The sequence below is a fragment of the Trachurus trachurus genome (genome assembly GCF_905171665.1).
Source record: "Trachurus trachurus genome assembly, chromosome: 21".
Lineage (NCBI taxonomy): Eukaryota > Metazoa > Chordata > Actinopteri > Carangiformes > Carangidae > Trachurus > Trachurus trachurus.
In genome coordinates, this window is record NC_139899.1 from 11,334,753 (window position 1) to 11,354,407 (window position 19,655).

The 19,655-nt window shown below is 42.1% G+C and overlaps 2 protein-coding genes across 2 annotated transcripts in view; one reads left to right on the forward strand and one right to left on the reverse strand.

Moving 5' to 3' along the window:
• Positions 1-6,457: 6,457 nt before the first annotated feature.
• On the forward strand, positions 6,458-9,310 carry serp2 (stress-associated endoplasmic reticulum protein family member 2; the record flags this gene model as incomplete). Its single annotated transcript, XM_083996681.1, has 3 exons — positions 6,458-6,541; positions 8,550-8,622; positions 9,270-9,310. 3 exons carry the CDS (start codon positions 6,458-6,460, stop codon positions 9,308-9,310), a joined length of 198 nt encoding a protein of 65 aa, XP_083852807.1.
• Positions 9,311-10,649: 1,339 nt separating this feature from the next.
• LOC311004258 (TSC22 domain family protein 1-like) overlaps positions 10,650-19,655 on the reverse strand; it is a 31,871-nt gene continuing 22,865 nt past the window's right edge. The window contains exons 2-3 of the mRNA XM_083996237.1: positions 13,893-13,944; positions 10,650-12,416 (exon numbers count right to left, since the gene is read on the reverse strand). Coding sequence (XP_083852363.1) covers positions 12,147-12,416; positions 13,893-13,944 — 322 coding nt within the window. The 3' untranslated portion in view covers positions 10,650-12,146. The remainder of the gene's footprint in view (positions 12,417-13,892; positions 13,945-19,655) is intronic.

Below are 19,655 nucleotides of genomic sequence, written 5' to 3' on the forward strand. Positions count from 1 at the left end.
TATATGTTCACTTCAGACATGTTTCAGTGAAACTTTTGTTCACCGTGGCAACCTCAGAACACTTTAAGGTGGACAACAAGTTCACTTGTGGCTGATACACTTTTTTGATCACAAAAGTATAATAACTTAGTGTGGCAATGAGAACAAAAAAGGTATTTGCCAAACCTCAAAGAGAAACAGTGCTTTGGAGACATGAAGCTACTTTTTCTCTTTCATGCCAAGACAAAGGCACAATTTACCATTGCAACACCTAAATCTACTCACTAAATCCAAGTGGGACGGAAATGTGACCCCACAAAAATTTTAATTGCATTTTTATTGCAGTTTAAGTTATTCTCCTTACTGTGCAAGTTTTGTATTTATTTATTTAGTGCATCTACTGTATTCATTTCACAGGTTGCCACGCGCACACACACACACACACACACACACACACACACACACACACACACACACACACACACACACACACACACACACACACACACACACACACACACACACACTTCAAGGCAATCCTTGAGTCTGGCATCCAAAGTGGGTCACATAGCGGCAGAGGGTGGGGGTGTGTGTGCACAGCACTGCTGCACCTCCTTGCTGCCAGTCTCTGGGGACAATTAAACTAGTTTAGGATTCATTCTGCTCCTCTTCTTTGTCTTTGTTACAGAGAGAAAATATATAAAAATAAATGTGAATAAATCTCCCTGGTGTCTCCCAGTGAGTCACTGGGACCCCCATCATCTGAAGGTGCACAGGTGGTTCAATGGTTTGAGAAAACGAAACATAAAAATGAAAGGATTATCATCTCCTGTCAAAAAAAGTGTGTGTGTGTGTGTGTGTGTGTGTGTGTGTGTGTGTGTGTGTGTGTGTGTGTGTGTGTGTGTGTGTGTGTGTGTGTGTGTGTATCCGTCACAAAGCAATCTTCTCACTGACCTATTTTCATTTAAACCAGAGCTATGTTTTTTATTTTGCTTCCCATCCCACCGTTCTTTTTTCAGGTCTTCCTGTGACTCGCGATCACATCCCTCTTTTTGAAAAAGCAAATCAATTAGTGTTTCTGACTGTTTCTATTCATTCAAAATCCAGCCAGTCATTTCCCAGGTATAGCCACTGACTCAGTTCACCTAAGAAACATCAGCTGTTTTCATCCAAAGTGACCTTCATATGACTGAATTCACTCCTTAACACGCTCCCACATGATGTTAGAGCTTCAAATGTCCTAGATTAGATGATTTTTATACAACTACATTACTGTTACATAGAAATAAGAACATGTGCAAGGAGTGTAAAACTACAGTTTTTAAACAAAAAGACACAGGTGTAATATATTTGTAATATAAAACCTCGATATGAGAGTCTTGGTGGATGCTAATGCTAACTTTTACCTAATAATGGTCAAATGCAGCAACATCTTAGTTTAGCATAGGACAGAAAACAGCTGGGGTAGCTCCACAGGTAATAAATTCACCTCTCTGCTACTTTTAAAACTCGTTGAAGCTGTAATACATTACATCCCATGTGATTATTACACACAGTAAATTAAGTGTAAAATAAAATATACCAAGATTGTGCAGATTTGTTTACAGTTTTACAGTTTCAGTTACTGTTTGTTTTAATTTATCCGCTACATCTGCATTTTGTCCCATTTTTTTGGACATTTTTTTTCTTGAATTTCCAGGATTTTCTCTAAGCTAATATTTTTGCTGCATCATTTATGGTAAATTGTCATTCTGTGCTAAAAGCTTAGGATTTATGAAATGTAGAAATGGGATATTTGATTATCATGTGGTTCATCTACTGCACAAAACAAACAAACAAAAAAGACCAAACCCAGCAGAAATTAGCTCGACCCAGCTAGAAGATTAGCATGTTGCACGATATTTTGAACTGTGAAAATAGTAAATATTTTTGCAGCCAGGTTTCCTTCTCAGGGCATGGAAGCCCTTCGAGCTGCCTGTGTGTTTGCGTTTTTGGAAAACACCACAGCTGGAAGCCTTCTCAGCTTTTCCTGAGCGCTGCGCCTAAGACCTGTGCTTGTGCAGCAGGAAAGGAGTCAGTGTTGTTTCCTGTTCATGACAGCAGCACTGAGGGCTCAACACATCGCTGCTGATTTGAAATAGACTCAACATGTGTTGGAGTGTGTATTATGCGAGGCCTGGCTGTGTGTGAGTTACTGTATATGAGGCTACAGATGGAGCTCTGTCGGGCCCCGGCAGCATCAAGGCCAGCGGGAGCCTGGCAATCAAAAATAAGAGGAAGGCTTGTTTGGGAAGTAATGAGTTTCAACCCAGCGACCCGCCTATATGTTTTCATACAGAGCTTATTTTGTCCATGTCACACCCTCACATGCAGACATCAAACATTTCCTTCCCTGCTCCACCGCTCCACCCTCTTCTCTCTTTGCCTGAATTCATCTCTCACGTTTCAGGTTTATTTTACTAGTGTTAACTGCTGTTTACCTTGCTCTCGTGCGGTGGCTGAAATACATGTTTCTGCTCTGCCGGGTGCATTTGGACTATAATTAGGGAGCAGGTTTGAGGTAAACAAGTCAGAATTTAGGTCAGATATTCTCCATGTTATACTTCAAAACAGGGCTACTGCGGTTGGGATTTTCTCACAGAGGAGATACTGTGAGGTGACGACGGACGATGGGCAGCTTCAATCTACATTAAGTCACATTTCTTTATCCGATCTGCTTGTGTGTATTTAGCATTGTCTCATATTTAACGGGCTTCCGGTTATAAGGACGACTTCTTAGGTATTTCCTCTGTCAAAGTCAGCCACAGCTGCTGTGTCACACGTGCATGCGTGTTCACGCTAACATGTCTGTCTGCCATCCTGCAGACTTTTTGCATAATTATGGCCCGGAGGAGCCATAAACGGCTTTCTCAGTCCGGCCTGTATGTTGTTTGGTCTAACAAACATGTAGGTCACTCTGTACTTACATCAGTGTTATTACTCACACGTTCTGTTATCTTCAAGTGTAAATTTAAAACACTGTGTTTAAACAGGTGGAGAATTTCAGCATGTCTGGTTGGTACGTTTAACCTACTGGAGACTTAAACGGGTGCGCTGCATGTTGCCTCTTTGCTGTCAACACAGTGTTTTCCACTAACATCCTTGACATACTTTGCTCATTGTGCTCCTTTAATTTCAAGGCTATCTCTTTCCTTTCCGAGCCACTTTTCCCTGATGGAAAACGGTGCAAGGTTGAGGGAAGTTGTGAAGGACAATGACCCCTAGTTGGAAACATTATTTGATGTTGTTTAGTAGTAGCCTTTGTTAGCTATAGTGATTACAACTAAGCTCAGTTTTTTCCCCAAAATCAGGCTGTTTTCACATTTGTTTTGGTTTTGATTGTTTTTTGATGGTCAGTTTAATCAAAGAGAACAGAGAAATATCTTAGAGAAGAGAGAGGGGAGCAGATTTCTAAAAAGACATGAAATAGGAATAATTTTTATTGGGAATTAGAAGAAGTGAATGTATAAAAAAATAATAAAAGAAAATCTATTGTTTCTTTTACTCATGTCCAATTTGTTCTTGCTTTCTGAAATTCTCTTCTTCCCTACAGTACAACTTTGGTCTACACACACACACACACACACACACACACACACACACACACACACACACACACACACACACACACACACACACACACACACACACACACACACACACACACACACACACACACACACAAAGGAGACCCCAGAGATGGGAAAGTGAGAGGCTTGAAATCCAGGTCAGGCATTGATGCAGACATCGAACACACGAGGACATTCGATCTGCAGCTGCGACCTCTGTTTACTTCCACTGTCTCTCTCACAGCACATATAAAGACAATGTTAAAAGTATTCGTGACCTCAGGCGAAGGTAGCGTGCGGGAGGAATGTCTTGGCGAACAACAGGTGGGTGCGGTGAGTGTGTACAGCACCTGGAGTCCTGTTGTTGTTACAGACAGTCTGCAAATCCTCCGCTTTGCCCTTTTTGTCCAGAAACTCCTGCAGCAACACGAGAAGAGCTGGAAGGACAGATAAACTGTTATTTATCAAGGACTAACATTACTGTCTTTGTTTGTTTTTTAATTTTTCTCGCTGAACATGATAAATAAACAAGATTCATGCCTGAGCTGTGTAGGTGTATCTGGGTGTTTTCTGTCTCAACCCACTCCCAGTCTTTCAATCTTGCTCTTCAAGATAAAGAGAATTATTTTTTCCTGTCAATAAAGAAACAGCAGCAGATTAGTACCCTGCTGATATATTGACTTTACATTCCTGCAGGCCGGGGACTGATGAGCCAAAGAACTGCTCTGTGCACTGAGAAGAAATGTGATCAAATATTTGCTTCAGGGAATTTAAGTCACTGGAAAAACAAACATTAAGGATATATCAATCCATAAATCCACCCATTGTCTCGACCGGTTATCCTGCTCAGGGTTGTAGAAAGCAGCAAAGAGCCAAAAGAGAGGTGGAGCACACCTGGATGGACTGTGTTTCTAGGATAGGCTACAACAGGGGAAAATAATAAGCACAGTTGAAGAATAAAACAACATGATAGGGGAATCATCAATAGTCAGGTTTTTGCTGTGTTGAACCTCCAGAACTATCAACATTAGGCCTGTTGACGAAGTTGTACATGGTTTATCCACTGCACTCGACACAACAGCTCAATCCCTTCTCCTCCAACTTACGCCGACGTCTCTCACTCGTTGGTCATGAATCTGCTCTTCAGACCAGTTCGTCCATCTGTCCCTCTCCTTACTGGTGGAGTTTGTGCGTCCCTCTCAAAGCGCACCTCTTTGATGCAGTTGCTAGGCAACCTCTGCTCTGCCTCTGTCCTCCTCTCCCTCTGAGCAGGCAGCCAGCTCGTCCTGTCACAGTGTGAATGATGTAATCCGGCTGTAACTGATTGGGGATCGTGTGCATCACCCTCAGTAACGCTGAGTGGTCATTCACTGTGTTCACTGAGTTAAATAGTTGTATAGGCATTACTAATCTTTAGACCGACAATAATGAGGGCAGAAAAGGCTAGTAGATGTACCTGCAAGTCATGAGTGAAAAAAGTTGCAGCAGATAGTTCCCGCTGTGTATTTATTCATAGTGAAGAAGACTGTAAATGAAGAGGCTGCAGTCCTGTGTGTGTAGAATAGTGTTGTGTAGTGTAGTGTTGTAGTGATTGGAAATACCCGTTTCTGTGCAGTCTGTTGGTTTTCAATCCACCTGTACTCATTATTTCACATTAAACACTGATCTGCAATTTTCTTCTCAGGAGATTCCAGCTAGAGAATAAAACCCATTTTTCATTCCTGGTGACAAATAGGCTAGTAGTTAACAAGTCTAAAGTCTGACTACACAATAAATCCCATCTCCATTCTTCTATTGAAACTGCAGCTACAGCTTTAGTGTGTGCATGTGAACATCCATGAAGGTAGGCTTCATTAAAGGGATAGTTCAACATTTTTCAGATTAAAGGGACAGTTCAACTAATTCATGCAAAACCACTGATGTACGTTGCCTTCAGGGACAGTTTTTCATCAAGCAGTCTCTGTATTTACCTCTAAAACAACTCTGTCTGGTAACGTTCTGTTATTATCTCATAGCGTGGTGAATGTGCAGGTCACAACTTTTCCACCAGAGCGTTTTGGAGTTGTTGGATTGTGTAGGCTATTTGATGAGTTTGATGAGGGAAACCAATAAATCCCATGAGCCTCCGTAGCATAGCCCTGAGCAGCTTGTGGCTCTGCTCCGCCGTTCTAAAAATAGCTATTAAAGGTAACGAACCTACTGCTGTGACTATAGGGGTTATGGCAATGGGTTAATTTGACAAAATGTTGAACTATCCCTTTAAAGGCCTGATGTATTAGGCTGGATTAGATTTACCCCTTCATAACATAGGCTACATTATGGTATATGTTGTCAAGGAACTGCTGTTGTTGATGTGATAACTAATGCTACCACTTTGACTTCACCTGTGTCTCTTCTTGTTGGTTTGTTATCGCTCAGGTCACATTTCCACCTCCATGTGTAAACAGATACAGTCGGACCAGAAGAGGTCTGACCACGCTCATCTCCTCCAGGTGCATAAAGGAGCTGTGTCAAGTTCAGCAAACTGAGACAGCCCTCTTCCTGTGATGGCCCTACAAAGTAAAAGCTGTTGCAAATACTTTACATTTAAATCCATCTGTGAGTTTTGGCAACAAGACAAAAATAACGTGGCTGGTACAATTAAACTATGTGCGTTTTGTAAAATATAAACTCAAATTTGCTCGTTTCTTCCTGAAATGCTACAGCACTCTACAGACATGTGGTGCTTGTATTTTGAAAGTGTCTCGGTCTGGTTTCCGGGGCCAGTTTCCTTGCTTGATGCAGCCGGGGTGCTGTCGTCAGCCTGCAGCATCAGAAAATCACAGGCTAAACACACTAATTTATCCCGGGTACTCTAATCGTTCCGGAAGATGGTGGCTAAACAGAGGATCCGCATGGCCAACGAGAAACACAGCAAGAACATCACGCAGAGAGGAAACGTAGCCAAGACGCTGGTGAGCCGTTAACTGTCAGCGACGCGCCAGCATGATGTTAGCCCGGATAGGTGCCGCTCTCTCCGGTGTGTACAGGGCAGCGTGACGGTGACGGTGGTCGGTGGTCGGTGCCAGCTGTGGCTGTTCAATGTCTCCTGGTTTCCTCACACATATGTCGCGCAGCGTGAGTCAGGACGTGCCCCAGCTCACCGTGCGCTGCTGTCTGATGGGCTCAGTGTGTGTACACCCAGGACAGAGCCGGCAGGCAGGCAGGCAGGCAGGCAGGGCTGCTCTATTAAAACCTCATTCATTGATTCAGCCTGCTGCTGCTGCTGCTCTCCGCCCGTCACCGCCCTCCGCCCTCCGCTCTCGAACCTGGTCCTCACTCTGACAGCACAAAGTGGAGTCTGGTTATAGGCTACTCTGTCATCTCAAATAAGTCCAACCACTGCTGCTTGATGCACAGATGAAACTATTGCCAACTGTGAAAGCTTGGAAGCTAAGGCATCCAGATGAAAGGATTATTGGGGAATATTTTTTAATTATTGAACAGTTATACTTTTGTAACAACTTCAATTAATGTGTTATGATAAATAAATCATATACGGTTTTGTTTTCTTAGCCCTCTTAATAGTGAATGACTCTTTGATTTTAGACTTTAGTTGGTGAACAACTCAAGCCATCTGAAAATGGGAGGTTGTGATAGATTTTTATTTGACATTTCATAGAACAAATAATTCATTTGTTAAGAAAAACATCAGCAGAGGAATCTATAATTACAATAATTACTTGCACCCCAATGTGGCCTCAGGGTTTGTTAACTGCTGTTGTGTGACTATAAATTGGTTTATTTGGCTTTACAGGAACATTTTAGCTCAGCTGGTGCTTAAACTTTTTATGGATGAATCAATTAGGAGGCAAATAGAAAATAAAGCCACAACTGTTTACAGACTCTGTTTAACGTTACTGTAAATTGAATAGCTGAGGGTTTGTGCTTCACTTTGATAACTGCACTTTGGACTCTGGGGAAAATGTGATGGACATTTTGATTGCATCATGTCGATGGTAGAAAGCCCAATGCCTATTTCCTCTGAGCACTTTAAAGTCCTCCAATCCAAGCTGACCTTGGAAACAGCAGCTGATAAAACCAATTAAGTACCTGCTCTTGTTGTTGTAGCCATTTAGATAGTACTGACTTGTTGGCTCATGCCTTACATGTTACACTGTTGCAAAGACAATAATTAATTGGCATCTTTGTCGTCCTAATCAAGGCGTTTGTATTTATTTATCACAGGTCCTCTCTAGCACACACGCACGTACAAATTGAAAATCCCATTTACTGTGAGGAACCACCAGGTCGAGATAAAAGTGGGCGTGGGAGATAATATTGGTGTGAATGAAACTAATGGCCGGCGTAGTGTCAGCAGCGCTAACAATAATCAGGTTCTCCCTCCACCCTGTCCTCTGTCATTACATGGACGTTGAACAGCATCTGAAAGGTCAGATCTGGAGTCTGCTCAGGGTCTGGTTTCACTCTCTGTGACAGGCGTCTCTTACTGTAGGAGGAAAACAACAACTTTCCCTACAAGGCATCAAGATCGTCCACCAGCAGCTAAACAGGCAGATGACATCATCTTGTGGGACTGATGGGTGCTCCCGAAATCCGTCGAGACGGGCCGACTCGTGTTGTTCCACTCGTCTTTTCCACATTAGCCACAATGAGAAAAAGCACCAACTCTGCACCTTTCAGTGTATACGTAATTAGACACTGGGGTTTGTACAGTGCAACCACACAGTTGTTATTGAGGGAACTGCATCATCTTTTCTCATTGGTCTGAAAAACAAGACAATTGGTGATTGTAGGATTAAATAGAAGGAGCCAAGTACCAGAGCAGATGTGGTAATGGGAAACTACTTTGTAAGTCTACCCACAAGTTTTATTTTTGTTTTGCAGCATCTGCTAATTTACACTGTGTGTGTATGTATGTATGTATGTGTGTGTGTGTGTGTGTTTGTGTTTTTCCCATAGCGACCACAAGAGGAGAAGTATCCTGTGGGCCCCTGGTTGCTTGCCCTATTTGTATTTGTTGTGTGTGGATCAGGTACATACTTTCTGTATCTAAAGGTGTGTGTGTGTGCATGAAGTTTTGTTTGTGGTAAACTACTGTAGTGGCTGATAACGTTCATGTGGCAGTGAGCTCACACACCCTCTGCACCATTTATATTGTATTGAAGTGGCATTTTATTTATACTTTCCTTTTTTTTATCTTTTGGATTTGGGTGTTGTTGTTTTTTTACTTGTCGCTTTTGCATATTTTATTTATTTTCTTTGCTCTGTTTCCTGTTCTTCTTTATGTTTATGTTCTTGATTATGTTGTGTTGTGTTGCACTGTGTTTTTTATGTATTGCTTATCAAAAAGAACTTTTACTGCTTATTACTAATAAGCTAATGGTGATACTTTTATTTTACAAGGACTCCCAACACAGTAGAAAAAGTAGTTTTCTTTACTACAGAGGTAGAAACAGTAGACGTGCTGCTCTAAATCCAATGGAGAAACATAATATTAGCATTCGACTGTGTTGTTGAGTCCACACCTGGATGTGAGGATGTGCTTGTGTTGCACACAGTGGACCAGCAGCTACTGTGCCACATCAAAATGCGAGAAGTGCCATGGTCATGTTTTAAACCAAAACCAAAACCAAAACAGTGATCTAACAAGTCAGTGTTTGTGTGTGTGTGTGATCTCAGCCATATTTCAGATCATCCAGAGCATCCGCATGGGGATGTGATTCAGAAGGTGCCTCCGGACCCCTGTCCCACCCCCTCATGCCCTCACTGAGCCTGGCTAGCCCGCGCCTGCACACCCCCGCCCCCTCACCCCCGGACTCCATCCAGAGGCCCAGAGACTGACGCCAGCGCTTTGAGACCCGGCAGCTCTCAGACAGAGAGAGAGAAGCTTCCCTGACCACCGCCCCCCCCCCCCCCCCCCCCCCCTCCCCCTCCCAGGCCTCGATCAGCGTTTACAGTGTTGCCGTCTGTGGTTCTGACAGCTTTTCTATGGACAGTCTAAAACCACGCTGGCTGGAGAACATGTGTGTCTCATTACTCACTTGGCACCTGTGTGTGTGTGTGTGTGTGAAGGTGTGAGACTGAGTGCGGCCAGTGATTCCTGCTGACAATGTGCCATATCTGTTTGTTTCAGTATTTGTCTGTGTTGTGTGAGAACAATCTTTTTTCAAATAAATGTCAAGCATTTAGGGAGCAGCTGGTTTTCCTTCTGCTTTTGTAGATTCATGGTGTTTATTGGTGTGTCCGCTTGTACACACACACACTATGTGCTGATGTGTCTTATTGGAACAGGGGAAGAGCCACTTCCAAAAGACAGGAGCTCTAAATTTGACAAGCCAATGCAGTGTGGTGGAAATGCTGTAGTGGTTTTTTAATACCTTGACTAAGCTGCAAACTAAAACACATCATATTCTTCATAATTAATTAAAATACACTGGATTTGATAAAGCCTTGTTCAACTGGGATATAGGAAATTTTAAAATCACATGATGAGATGTCCTCTGTGACACCTCTAGAGTTGGTATACATGACCACAGAAAAATGTAAATGTAAAGTTGTGTCTTAGGATAAAAGCAGAATTTTTTTTTTTTTTTAAAGAACCATTTATGACCCTGTAAGTCATTTAGTTTAGAAATCTTAAATATGTTGCACTGTAGATTAAATCTTGCCCTGTGAAACTGACTTAGTGGGAAATTACCAAAATGCTGGTTTATGCCAATTTAGTGATTGAATTAATTGAACTTTGAATAGTAGTACTGTTGGAAATTTGAAATGTATACATAAATTGCTAAAAATGACCTAAGAATTGAGTGTGAGCAACTGTTGAGTCTGTCTGAATCTTAAATTTCCAAGGACAGTCATGAATCTTGATGAAATAATGTCCTGAAGCAGCGGACTCCAGCTATACATGTGAGAGGATTGTCAGAAAAGCATGAGCTTTTCTGAACTCAGCATATTTGCATCATCACACCAGGAGTACGGTAAAAAAAAAGAAAAAGATAGTGACCACGTGCTTATTCTTCCTTAAGCATGTTTATTGAAAGTTGTGAAGTGCAGCTGTCAAGTGCAATTGTGGTATGTATGTTACAATATCTTATCCGGTCTTTGCGGAAACATGCACAGAACATGAGCATACAACTGATACACAGAATGAAAAAGAAATAACATCTCCAGAGTTTGTATTTGTTTTCTGTCCTTTTTTTTTTTGAGTTTTTTTTTTTTTTTTTTAGATGTTGAGATATTGTTCATCCAGAAGTACTTCACTGTCAAAACTAAAAAAAAAAAAAAAAAAATTAAAGGTGCAATACCCCGAAAGAAAAATAGCCAAGTGAAAATGGATTTACAGTCAAAGAGTTAATGTTACAGTAAGGGATATGGACAGCATTGTTGGCTGCATGTTGTCAGTTAAATAACCTAAACTCCTGTCGATCAACAGTCCTGAAAATACAGCATTAAAAATAGACAACACAGACTGGGCAAGACTAGCACGTCCCTCGCTCACCCGCTTCAATCTGTGTGACCTAGATAGCATCTGTTATTTTTCTCCTCCTCACTATTTTACATGGTACTTACACTATACAGAAATATACACCGTTTTCTGCCCATCAAACTTTTAGGAAAAAAAGGAAATGCAGCTTAGCCCGATGTCTCAACCCTGTCAAATAAGGTTTAAATTACATGCCACTGCAGGGTTGAGAGAACAGCAATAATGAGCTTTGTCCAGGGCAAAAATGAGAAGCTTGAAAGTGAAATACTGAAAATAGAATATCATCATCTCCATAAGAAACCATGTTTTGTTCATCCCACCAACCCACAGTTGAAGTAACATCATCAATGCTGCCAAGAGTTGTTCAAAATAGCCTCCCACCCCCTCCCCAGCCCTTCCCCTGACTCCCCCATTCCAGATGGGGACTTTGTCATGATAATAATTGCTAACATTCTTCATTTGTCACTCTGAGAAGGCCTTTTCTCTCTCCTTCCTCTCTCTCTCTCTCCCTCAGATCTGTCGACTTGTAACTTTAAGATCTAGCTTTGAGAGAGTACCTCTTTATTTACATCATTCAGCAAAAAAGGTAACAACCAGTACAGTCCTCCATCTCCTGCTCCTCCATCATCATCATCACCATTATCATCATCATCTCCCTCATCAGTAAAATCGACATCACTTAAAATCCAGACACAGGCACAGTGATTTTTTTTTTTAATCTATAGTTAAGTATACTGTCGCCACTGATAAGCTGTTTTGTTTCTCTTGGTAAGACATTCTAGTTGATATGTCCAAGGGTTATTTGGCAATTGTTCAATGAGTCGTCGTTCTCCTCCTCTGAAACAACCCCACCCAGCCCCCCAAAAACAGAGTCTCAAGATTGTCACCCTCTGCCGTGCCGTAGAGCACAACACTGCTCGTCCCGCTGGCTGCATCCTTCTGAGAGATAAATATGTGCAAATTCTTGTCTTAACAGCGCAACCTCCTGCTGTAGAAGGCAAGGTTTGGCTCTGCTGCAGTAGCAGAACGCAAAAACTGTCAGTCAGTCTGTTTCGTCAGTGCAGACCGGGCTACGCCGAGGGGCCAGAGCTGTGCGAGGCGGGCTGGGCAAGGTTGGCGTTGCTTGGGGGTCCCGGTGTGGCAGCTGTCGGAGGGGCAGGCGGGGAGCCAGTCTGAACTTGGGCCTGGAACTGGGCCATCTGTTCTGGGCTGGCCAGTGTCTTTAGCAGGGTGTTCTCCTGCTCCAGCTGGGAGTTGCGCTCGATCAGCTCCTTGATCTGCTCCTTTAGGACCTCTACCTCCTCACGCACAGCGTACATCAGGTGACTCTTCACCAGGTCCTGTGACAAGACGGAGATAAAGGGCTTATGGTCGGAATCCATCAATAACAACACATCAATGAAAGGTCAGACACTAACCTGAAGTTTTTCAATCTAATCACATTTCTAAGCTAGAAATTTGATTACAAATGGATGGAGGAAACATTAAAAACTCAATAAAACAAATCCTGAGAAAATGTCCCATGATCCCAATCTGCATATCACTTGAACCTGTGTAACCTTTCTTGTACAAATCACTAGCCTTAGTCTTTTAAGAACACATATAAATATTTTTTTAATCATCCTAAAACTGACAATGTATTTTCAAGTTTGTCCAGTGTGGTTAGAAAAGGATCTCAAATTGGACATGGGAAACTATGTTGGTCCAGGTAGGCCTACATGACAATAACTACCCTACAGCTACTATATACAGCAGTTTAAACGTTCATTAGACATTAATTGCTCTAAAATCAGCAATATGAATACTACATTGAGTCATGCAGAATGAGCATTATGAGAATAATGTGAATGGTGGGAATTTTATGTAAAATTATTCCCAGAGCTTCCAACGTCCGTCATCAGTGGAATATCTTATCCATAAGAAGTCAAGATTTGTTATGACACAACAAATGACTCTGACAAAGAGAACCATGAATGTGAACTACACGTTTCTGACCTGGTACTAAACGCACCTCAGGCCGTCGGCGAGTGAGGCTTTATCCGACATAATGAAGTGATACTACACAAAACGGATGATAAAGGGAAAACGTGAGAAAGACTATCCCCAGGGTGCTACGTCACTAACCCCGCCTACGCTACAGCGTCGGCCAATCAGAGGGCTAGATATTTATAACCGGGCGTGCGAGCCTCCCAGTTTGCCTAGCAACAGAGCCTACAGCAAACGACAACAGAGGCAGAGTGAAAACTAAAAGGAAGAAAAATAAAACGCAGCTTGATTTTTTTTTCTCGATAATAATATGCTGAAAACTGCTTGTACGGTGAGCCAAAGGATTTACTGCAGTGATTTGATGCTGGAAAAAACCTACTTTAGAGAACTACTAAAAGGACTTAAAACGCTGGGCTGGTTTGAAGTAGTTGCCTTGATTTTGCTGAGGAGGCTATTAATTTACTTTCACGTTAGCGTGGATATTGTTTTAATTTCACCACAACGTCCGCTGTTAATGCCGCAGGGAGAACCTCAATACCATGACAAGTAACATTCATTTAACTCATTTAACAATTTACAGCGGCCTACTTTGATATTTAAATGAATACATTGACCACTACGTCCTGCACTATTCAGGCTACACGGTGATAAAACAACCAAGACAAACAAAGGAAATGCATCGGAATGTAATATACTACTAAACCTATCTCTGAAATATGAAGCCCTAGTATTTCAACAACACACAAAATCCGCCATTTCACACGGACTTTTACATCCTGTGCAGTAGTCAACATTTCCCCCAGTGTGGACAGAGACGAGCTCAAACTCACCATTGCTTGTTCGATTTTGTTGTCAATGGCAACAACGCTGGCTCCGGACGAACTGCAAAAGAAGAAATGAGAAATTAATAATTATAATAATAATGAAAAAACAACCTTTATACCAGTATGCGTTAAATCAATACAAATAACAGCGAAGAAAAAAAAAATATGGAGTCGCTGCCCGTGGTGGAAAAAACAAAAAAAAAAACAGCCTTTCTCCCTTCATAGAAATTTGGATGGTTTCAGGAAGCATCTGGAAATTTCTATAAAAGTCAGTATAGTGCGTGTGTGTGTAGTGATACTGTATCATCCACGGGCCGTGCAGCTCTCTCCATCACACAGCGGTGACATTAGTGGTGCGTGTGCAGGGAGCTGAGCCCTGAACGCAGTGAATACATGAACACACACACACACACACAGACAGAGAGAGGCTCTGTGTGTCGGAGCTGGGCTTTTTCTTTTTGTTTTGTCTTTTACCTATTGTCGAGCTTGACGTGCGAGCTGTCCGCGCTCAGCAGCGACGATAGGAACGATATGGAGAAATTTCTCAGCTGGCAGACGCCTAGATCCATAGCTACGGTGTAGCACGGCGTATTCATGCTGTTCATGGTTCACGGTCCGTTTAAACGAACAAACCCCTCGTGTCCCGACTCGACCTCCACGCGATCGGCTCAGCGAGACACATCCACTCGCGCTATTCTGCTGTGTGTCCGGTAAAGGCTCGTGCAGCGACCGCAGCGGTTACAAACACAGTCCAAGGTCGGCTCATCTCGGCTCTGGGCAGAACAGATCTGCGGCTCGGGACAAGGCCGCATAATTTATCCAGCGACACACCGAGGGGCCGGCCCCTGATTGGTGGAGACGGAGGCTGTTTGAATGATTTATGCAGGCACGCCCCCACCTGGCGCTCAGCTGACACGGTTTTTGCATAAAATATTTCGGGAACAGAGAGGAGGTGGATGAAACCGGGGAGAACCGGATGGGAGAGGAAGAAGAAAGGGCTGTAGTATACTAACACAGGCAGGGGAAGGGCAAGATGTAGGGCTGTTACAATACACATCGACCCTGTGTCAGCCGCTACTGCTGCCTTGCCCATTATTATTAGTACAGGAATTTATCAAAAAGTGATTTATTGTTTTGTTGTTTTTCCACCTCCATAACAAAAAAAAAAGCTGAAAGTTTTGTCATCTCAGGGGAAGACATAGAGGGAATCCCTCTGCTATTTTTGTCTTTGTTTGTTTATCTATCATACAAATTATATGTGGTCATTTATATTTATCTCTAAATGAGCATGAATACAGGCAGCTTTTGAGCTTTCAGTCAGTAATAAATGTGTCATTTTGTAGAATTCAAAAATCATACAATCACCATACAGATCATACTTTTTACAACACACAAACATGATCCGGGGGTGATCTTCACTAAGAGCACTGTTTCAGGAGGATAGGTAACCGTCATTTTTTCAAAGCAGATGAAAATAAACCATCAAGCTCCAAAGGCAGGTGTTAAATCAAACGTTTCAAACAACAATGAAGTGCTATCTTGCACATACTGACCCCATGTGGCCTAGCACTGTACTGCACCGCATGGCTGTAAGGTCGAGCTGCAAGATCAAGGAATTCTGGCAAAACCAGAAATAATTACACTGAGTACCGACCACCGACCAGCGAGGGCTAAAAACTAGGTGGTCAAGATGTTTAGAGAGCATGGAGGGGATGTTTTTCGACAGAATAAAAACAATACCACAGACTCCACCTTACTCAACTGTAATGTTAGTAACTAAGGTGTAACAGGCCTGCTCTCCAGTAATTTGCTTTACAGACATGTCTGGGTTTCAGTTAATTAATCAAACCTTTATTATGAGATTTTAAATGAGAATCAAACTCCCCTGTGGCTCCACAGACCCCCGGCTAAACTCTGTACTTAATAACCGTTTAAACTCATTCATCAAATGTGAATTTTTTAAATGATTGAGGTCATTGTGGATCAATAAGGTCAGTCTGACTCAAATTAAATTACCACACAACAAAACTACCATCCTTCTCTGCATTTTGCAGAGGGAGTAACCTTGTGCTGAGCGAGCAGTCATAATGACACACCTAAACAACTCCCACCTCAGACAGCGTCTTAACAAGACCCGCTCCCACCAGCACACACCTCCCTACATTCTCTGAAAAACTGCTCTCACACATTCCACGCACACCCAAAACCCTTAAAATCACGTTCACACACTGCTCACATTCCTCCTGTATGATCACACCTACACTAAGCAACATACAAGAAACAAATACAGAACTTCTGCTTTTGTTTGTTTTATCAACAAATGCCTGCAAATATTGAAAATCCTTGATATTTTGACAGCAAAATTAAATGAGATGCAAGTGTGGCATAGGGCCAAGTGAGATGGGTGTGTTACAGGTTTGGTTAAGGTCACATAAGATACGGCAAATCCACTAACTATGTAGTGGTCAATGTATAAATATGCTATAACAAATATTCCTCGAATCCAACCCGTTTCCCACTGAGCATTACTAAAGTGCACCTGTTGTATCAATGGCCTGAATGACTGTCAGATAGCAGGAAGAATAAAACACGGTGCACTCCAAGTAGTTTTCAAGTACTTTAAAGTCCCTGTAATGTGATACTAGATTTGTTTTCTGAGTTCTAACAATTGTGTCAGTCACATTAGTTTGTTTGAATTAAAAGTGAAGCTTCATGTGTGTACTGGACAGAAGAGCAGCGCTGCCTTGGGGCTCTGTTACGTACAGAAAACACCACATTTACATCAATAAATAAATGTTTTACAATGAACAGTTCAGTTTGCATTAATAAATGTTATTTTATGAAAGACATGGTGGTGATGCTCTTCTCCCCATCAGCATAGCTGCGGACAAAAGCAAGCCACCTCTCTTTCAGCGTTATCCTCCCATGGAAACATGAATAAGGTGGACAAGCTGGTCTCCGAACTCAAACAGCCAGGAAAGACAGACTTCTGAGATGACGGCATAGCTAGCTAGTGAAAGAAAAACAACTGCGACGGTATACTAACTCAAAAACGAGTGGGATAACCACCGATGCTAGCATGCTTGAAGTATTTATAATGTACTATATGTTACCGTGTACATGGGAGGAGTTATGAAAGTAGAGGGTGCAGTACGTCATGCAGTCCCCTCCGTAAGCCCGCCCAAAAAAACTAAGACCACTAAAGCAGAGTGAAACAGTTTAACAGTCTAACTCTAAAATTAAGCACTGTACAGAAATGAGTCTTTTGCATGTTTTTAACAATACATTTCCAACACTTATAATATGTTTTGAAACAAATCTCCAATTTCACTTTACAGGGACTTTAAAGTCAATGTTCACCTTTACAATGCGAGTTTAGGCTAATTTGGGTATGGCAGATCAGTCCTGGCTTATTAAGCACCAGTACTCTGGAGAAGGGCGTTGACTGGAGTCAACCTCTGCTCACCTCATCCGCCAGTCCAAAACTACAGAACTTCACAAGAAGCCAAAGGGCTTAACGAGAAGATCTAAGCCACACTTATCTCTTCCGGTCTCTTCTTTGACTGGGAGATGCTTTAGCCAATTATCTAGACCCAAATAGCCAGAACCACCTCAGCTCCAATGTGGTCACACTCACGAACAGGCACACGGAGGCTTGGTGGGAGCTAAACTTGGTGTCACTGACGGTAAGCCAGGAGGAAAACTAAATGACATTCCAAGAAAACTTTGATTAGCCACTGGAACAAGACCTTGTGCTTTAAACAACGTCTCCAGAGTCAAAGCAATTAAAGCACTACAACCAAACAAGTAAATATAACTTAGTTTTCTGGTGTTTGCTTAGATCCGTAAGGTTTTTTATATGTAGGTTAATATTTTCCTCCAATACACAAAATTGTAATTATGAATCTTATAATTATTAAATGTTATTTGAGCTCAGATGTACCATGCCATACCATGATGTCTCATTTACACCAGTGACGTCAACCCATTATATTGTACACAGGATGCTTGGTGGGGATGCCAACATCACAAGAATGCTGCTTTATTGGTACAGGTATGTGATTTATTACCAAGTACTGCATGGTTTTTATTTGCACAAAAAGCAGACTATTCTATAGACAGTTATATTAGGTATATTACAGACATCTGGTGGCCTTGTTGATTTGCTGTAAAAACACCACCAGCTCAGTGACCTACTGAGGCAACTTAAGAGAAAAATGACCCAAACTGTATTAAGTTCAGTCCTCAAGCTCCTTCATCAGACGTCTGGTTGATGTTCTACTTTTGTCTGGCACTAATCATTACTACTGATTACTGAATGATGACTGTTTTATCAAATTTAACAAATATAAGCATCAAGTCTCTGTTCAATGCATTTTCTAAAATAAATGTAACAGCTTTCAATTCATATTGGAGAATCTCAGTACCAGAGGGGTTTTCCTTTAAAAGTAGACAAGCTTACATACAATACATAAACTGCTGATAAATCTCTCCCATCACCACTAGCAATGGCCCCTGTATATAAACACCAGACTTGATTGAATCAACCCTTCTCTGAGGCATTATCTATGATAAGGTGCACACAGATAAGATTCACTGCAGGGCTGTTGCCCTACATTGAACCAGATTTGTTTAGGTGTACCTAACAAAACCAGCAACTCAGTGTCTTACTACACTGCTGTAAACAAAGGATACGTTTGTGTGACACAGTGCACTAGATGGACCTATATGATGGTAACAGCACAGTGTGATAAGCAAACTGAAGACTGAAAAAGAAACATACTGTGGGTGTGATTACTCACTGGAGAGATATTTGGAAGTGGCACATATTTATACTGCAAATGTATGTCATCCATCTTCTCCGTCTCAGCACAGCTGCAGTTTACTACGCATTAGCACACCCTTCAATTTACTCACAATAGATGTTACATTTAATTGAACTTGCAGTGTGACAAGAATCAAGTAAACCAGTTTAATGCTAATACTACGCCTGAAGCCATGAATGACTGAACAGAAAGCACAATAAAGCCGTGCAGCCTTTTGTGTGCAGCTACTGTAGTGGCTGGCCCAGGCAGCTAACTCCCTGGGGGGGTTCACTGTCTTAATTTTTACCTTTTGAGATGCTGCTCCAGCTCCCAGAACAAAAGCTTCATCGCCATCTCGTCATGGCCTTGCACACGTACACCCCGCACTCTCATGGAGCCGTCCGTCAGCAGGAACATGTACACTCCAAAGTAACACACCAGTGTGTCCCGAGCTTCTTTGTTTAGTGTTTTCAAAACAGCCCTCGATCCTTTCTTAAATTCAGAGAGCAGATCTGCGTTGCCCCCCCCCCCACCTCCAATTGATGAATTAATGAGTGCAGCTGAATAGGAAATCAAAGGCAGCGTACGAGGTTATGATGACTGTGTACATGTGTGTATGTCATCCATTTGTGTTTGAATGGCTGACTAGTGAGTGAATTACTGAGTACAGACAGGAGCAGGGCGGGTGGTGACGTGTGATCATGTGATACCGGGAGTTACATAAACCATCAACAGAGATTAGCATGTGGCCCAGTGATTTCCCTGCTCCTCCACCGCAAGCCCTCCACCCACTATAGCCTGAGACACACATATACAATAACTCCACCTCAACACCATGAATCATCAGCTTGGCCCTCAATTGACCCAAACACTATGAATTTGTCTTCTGACTGGCTAAAATAAAACGATGCACCTCTTTAGAACAACATTGTTTTAGATGCAGACAACTGAGACTAAAGGACTG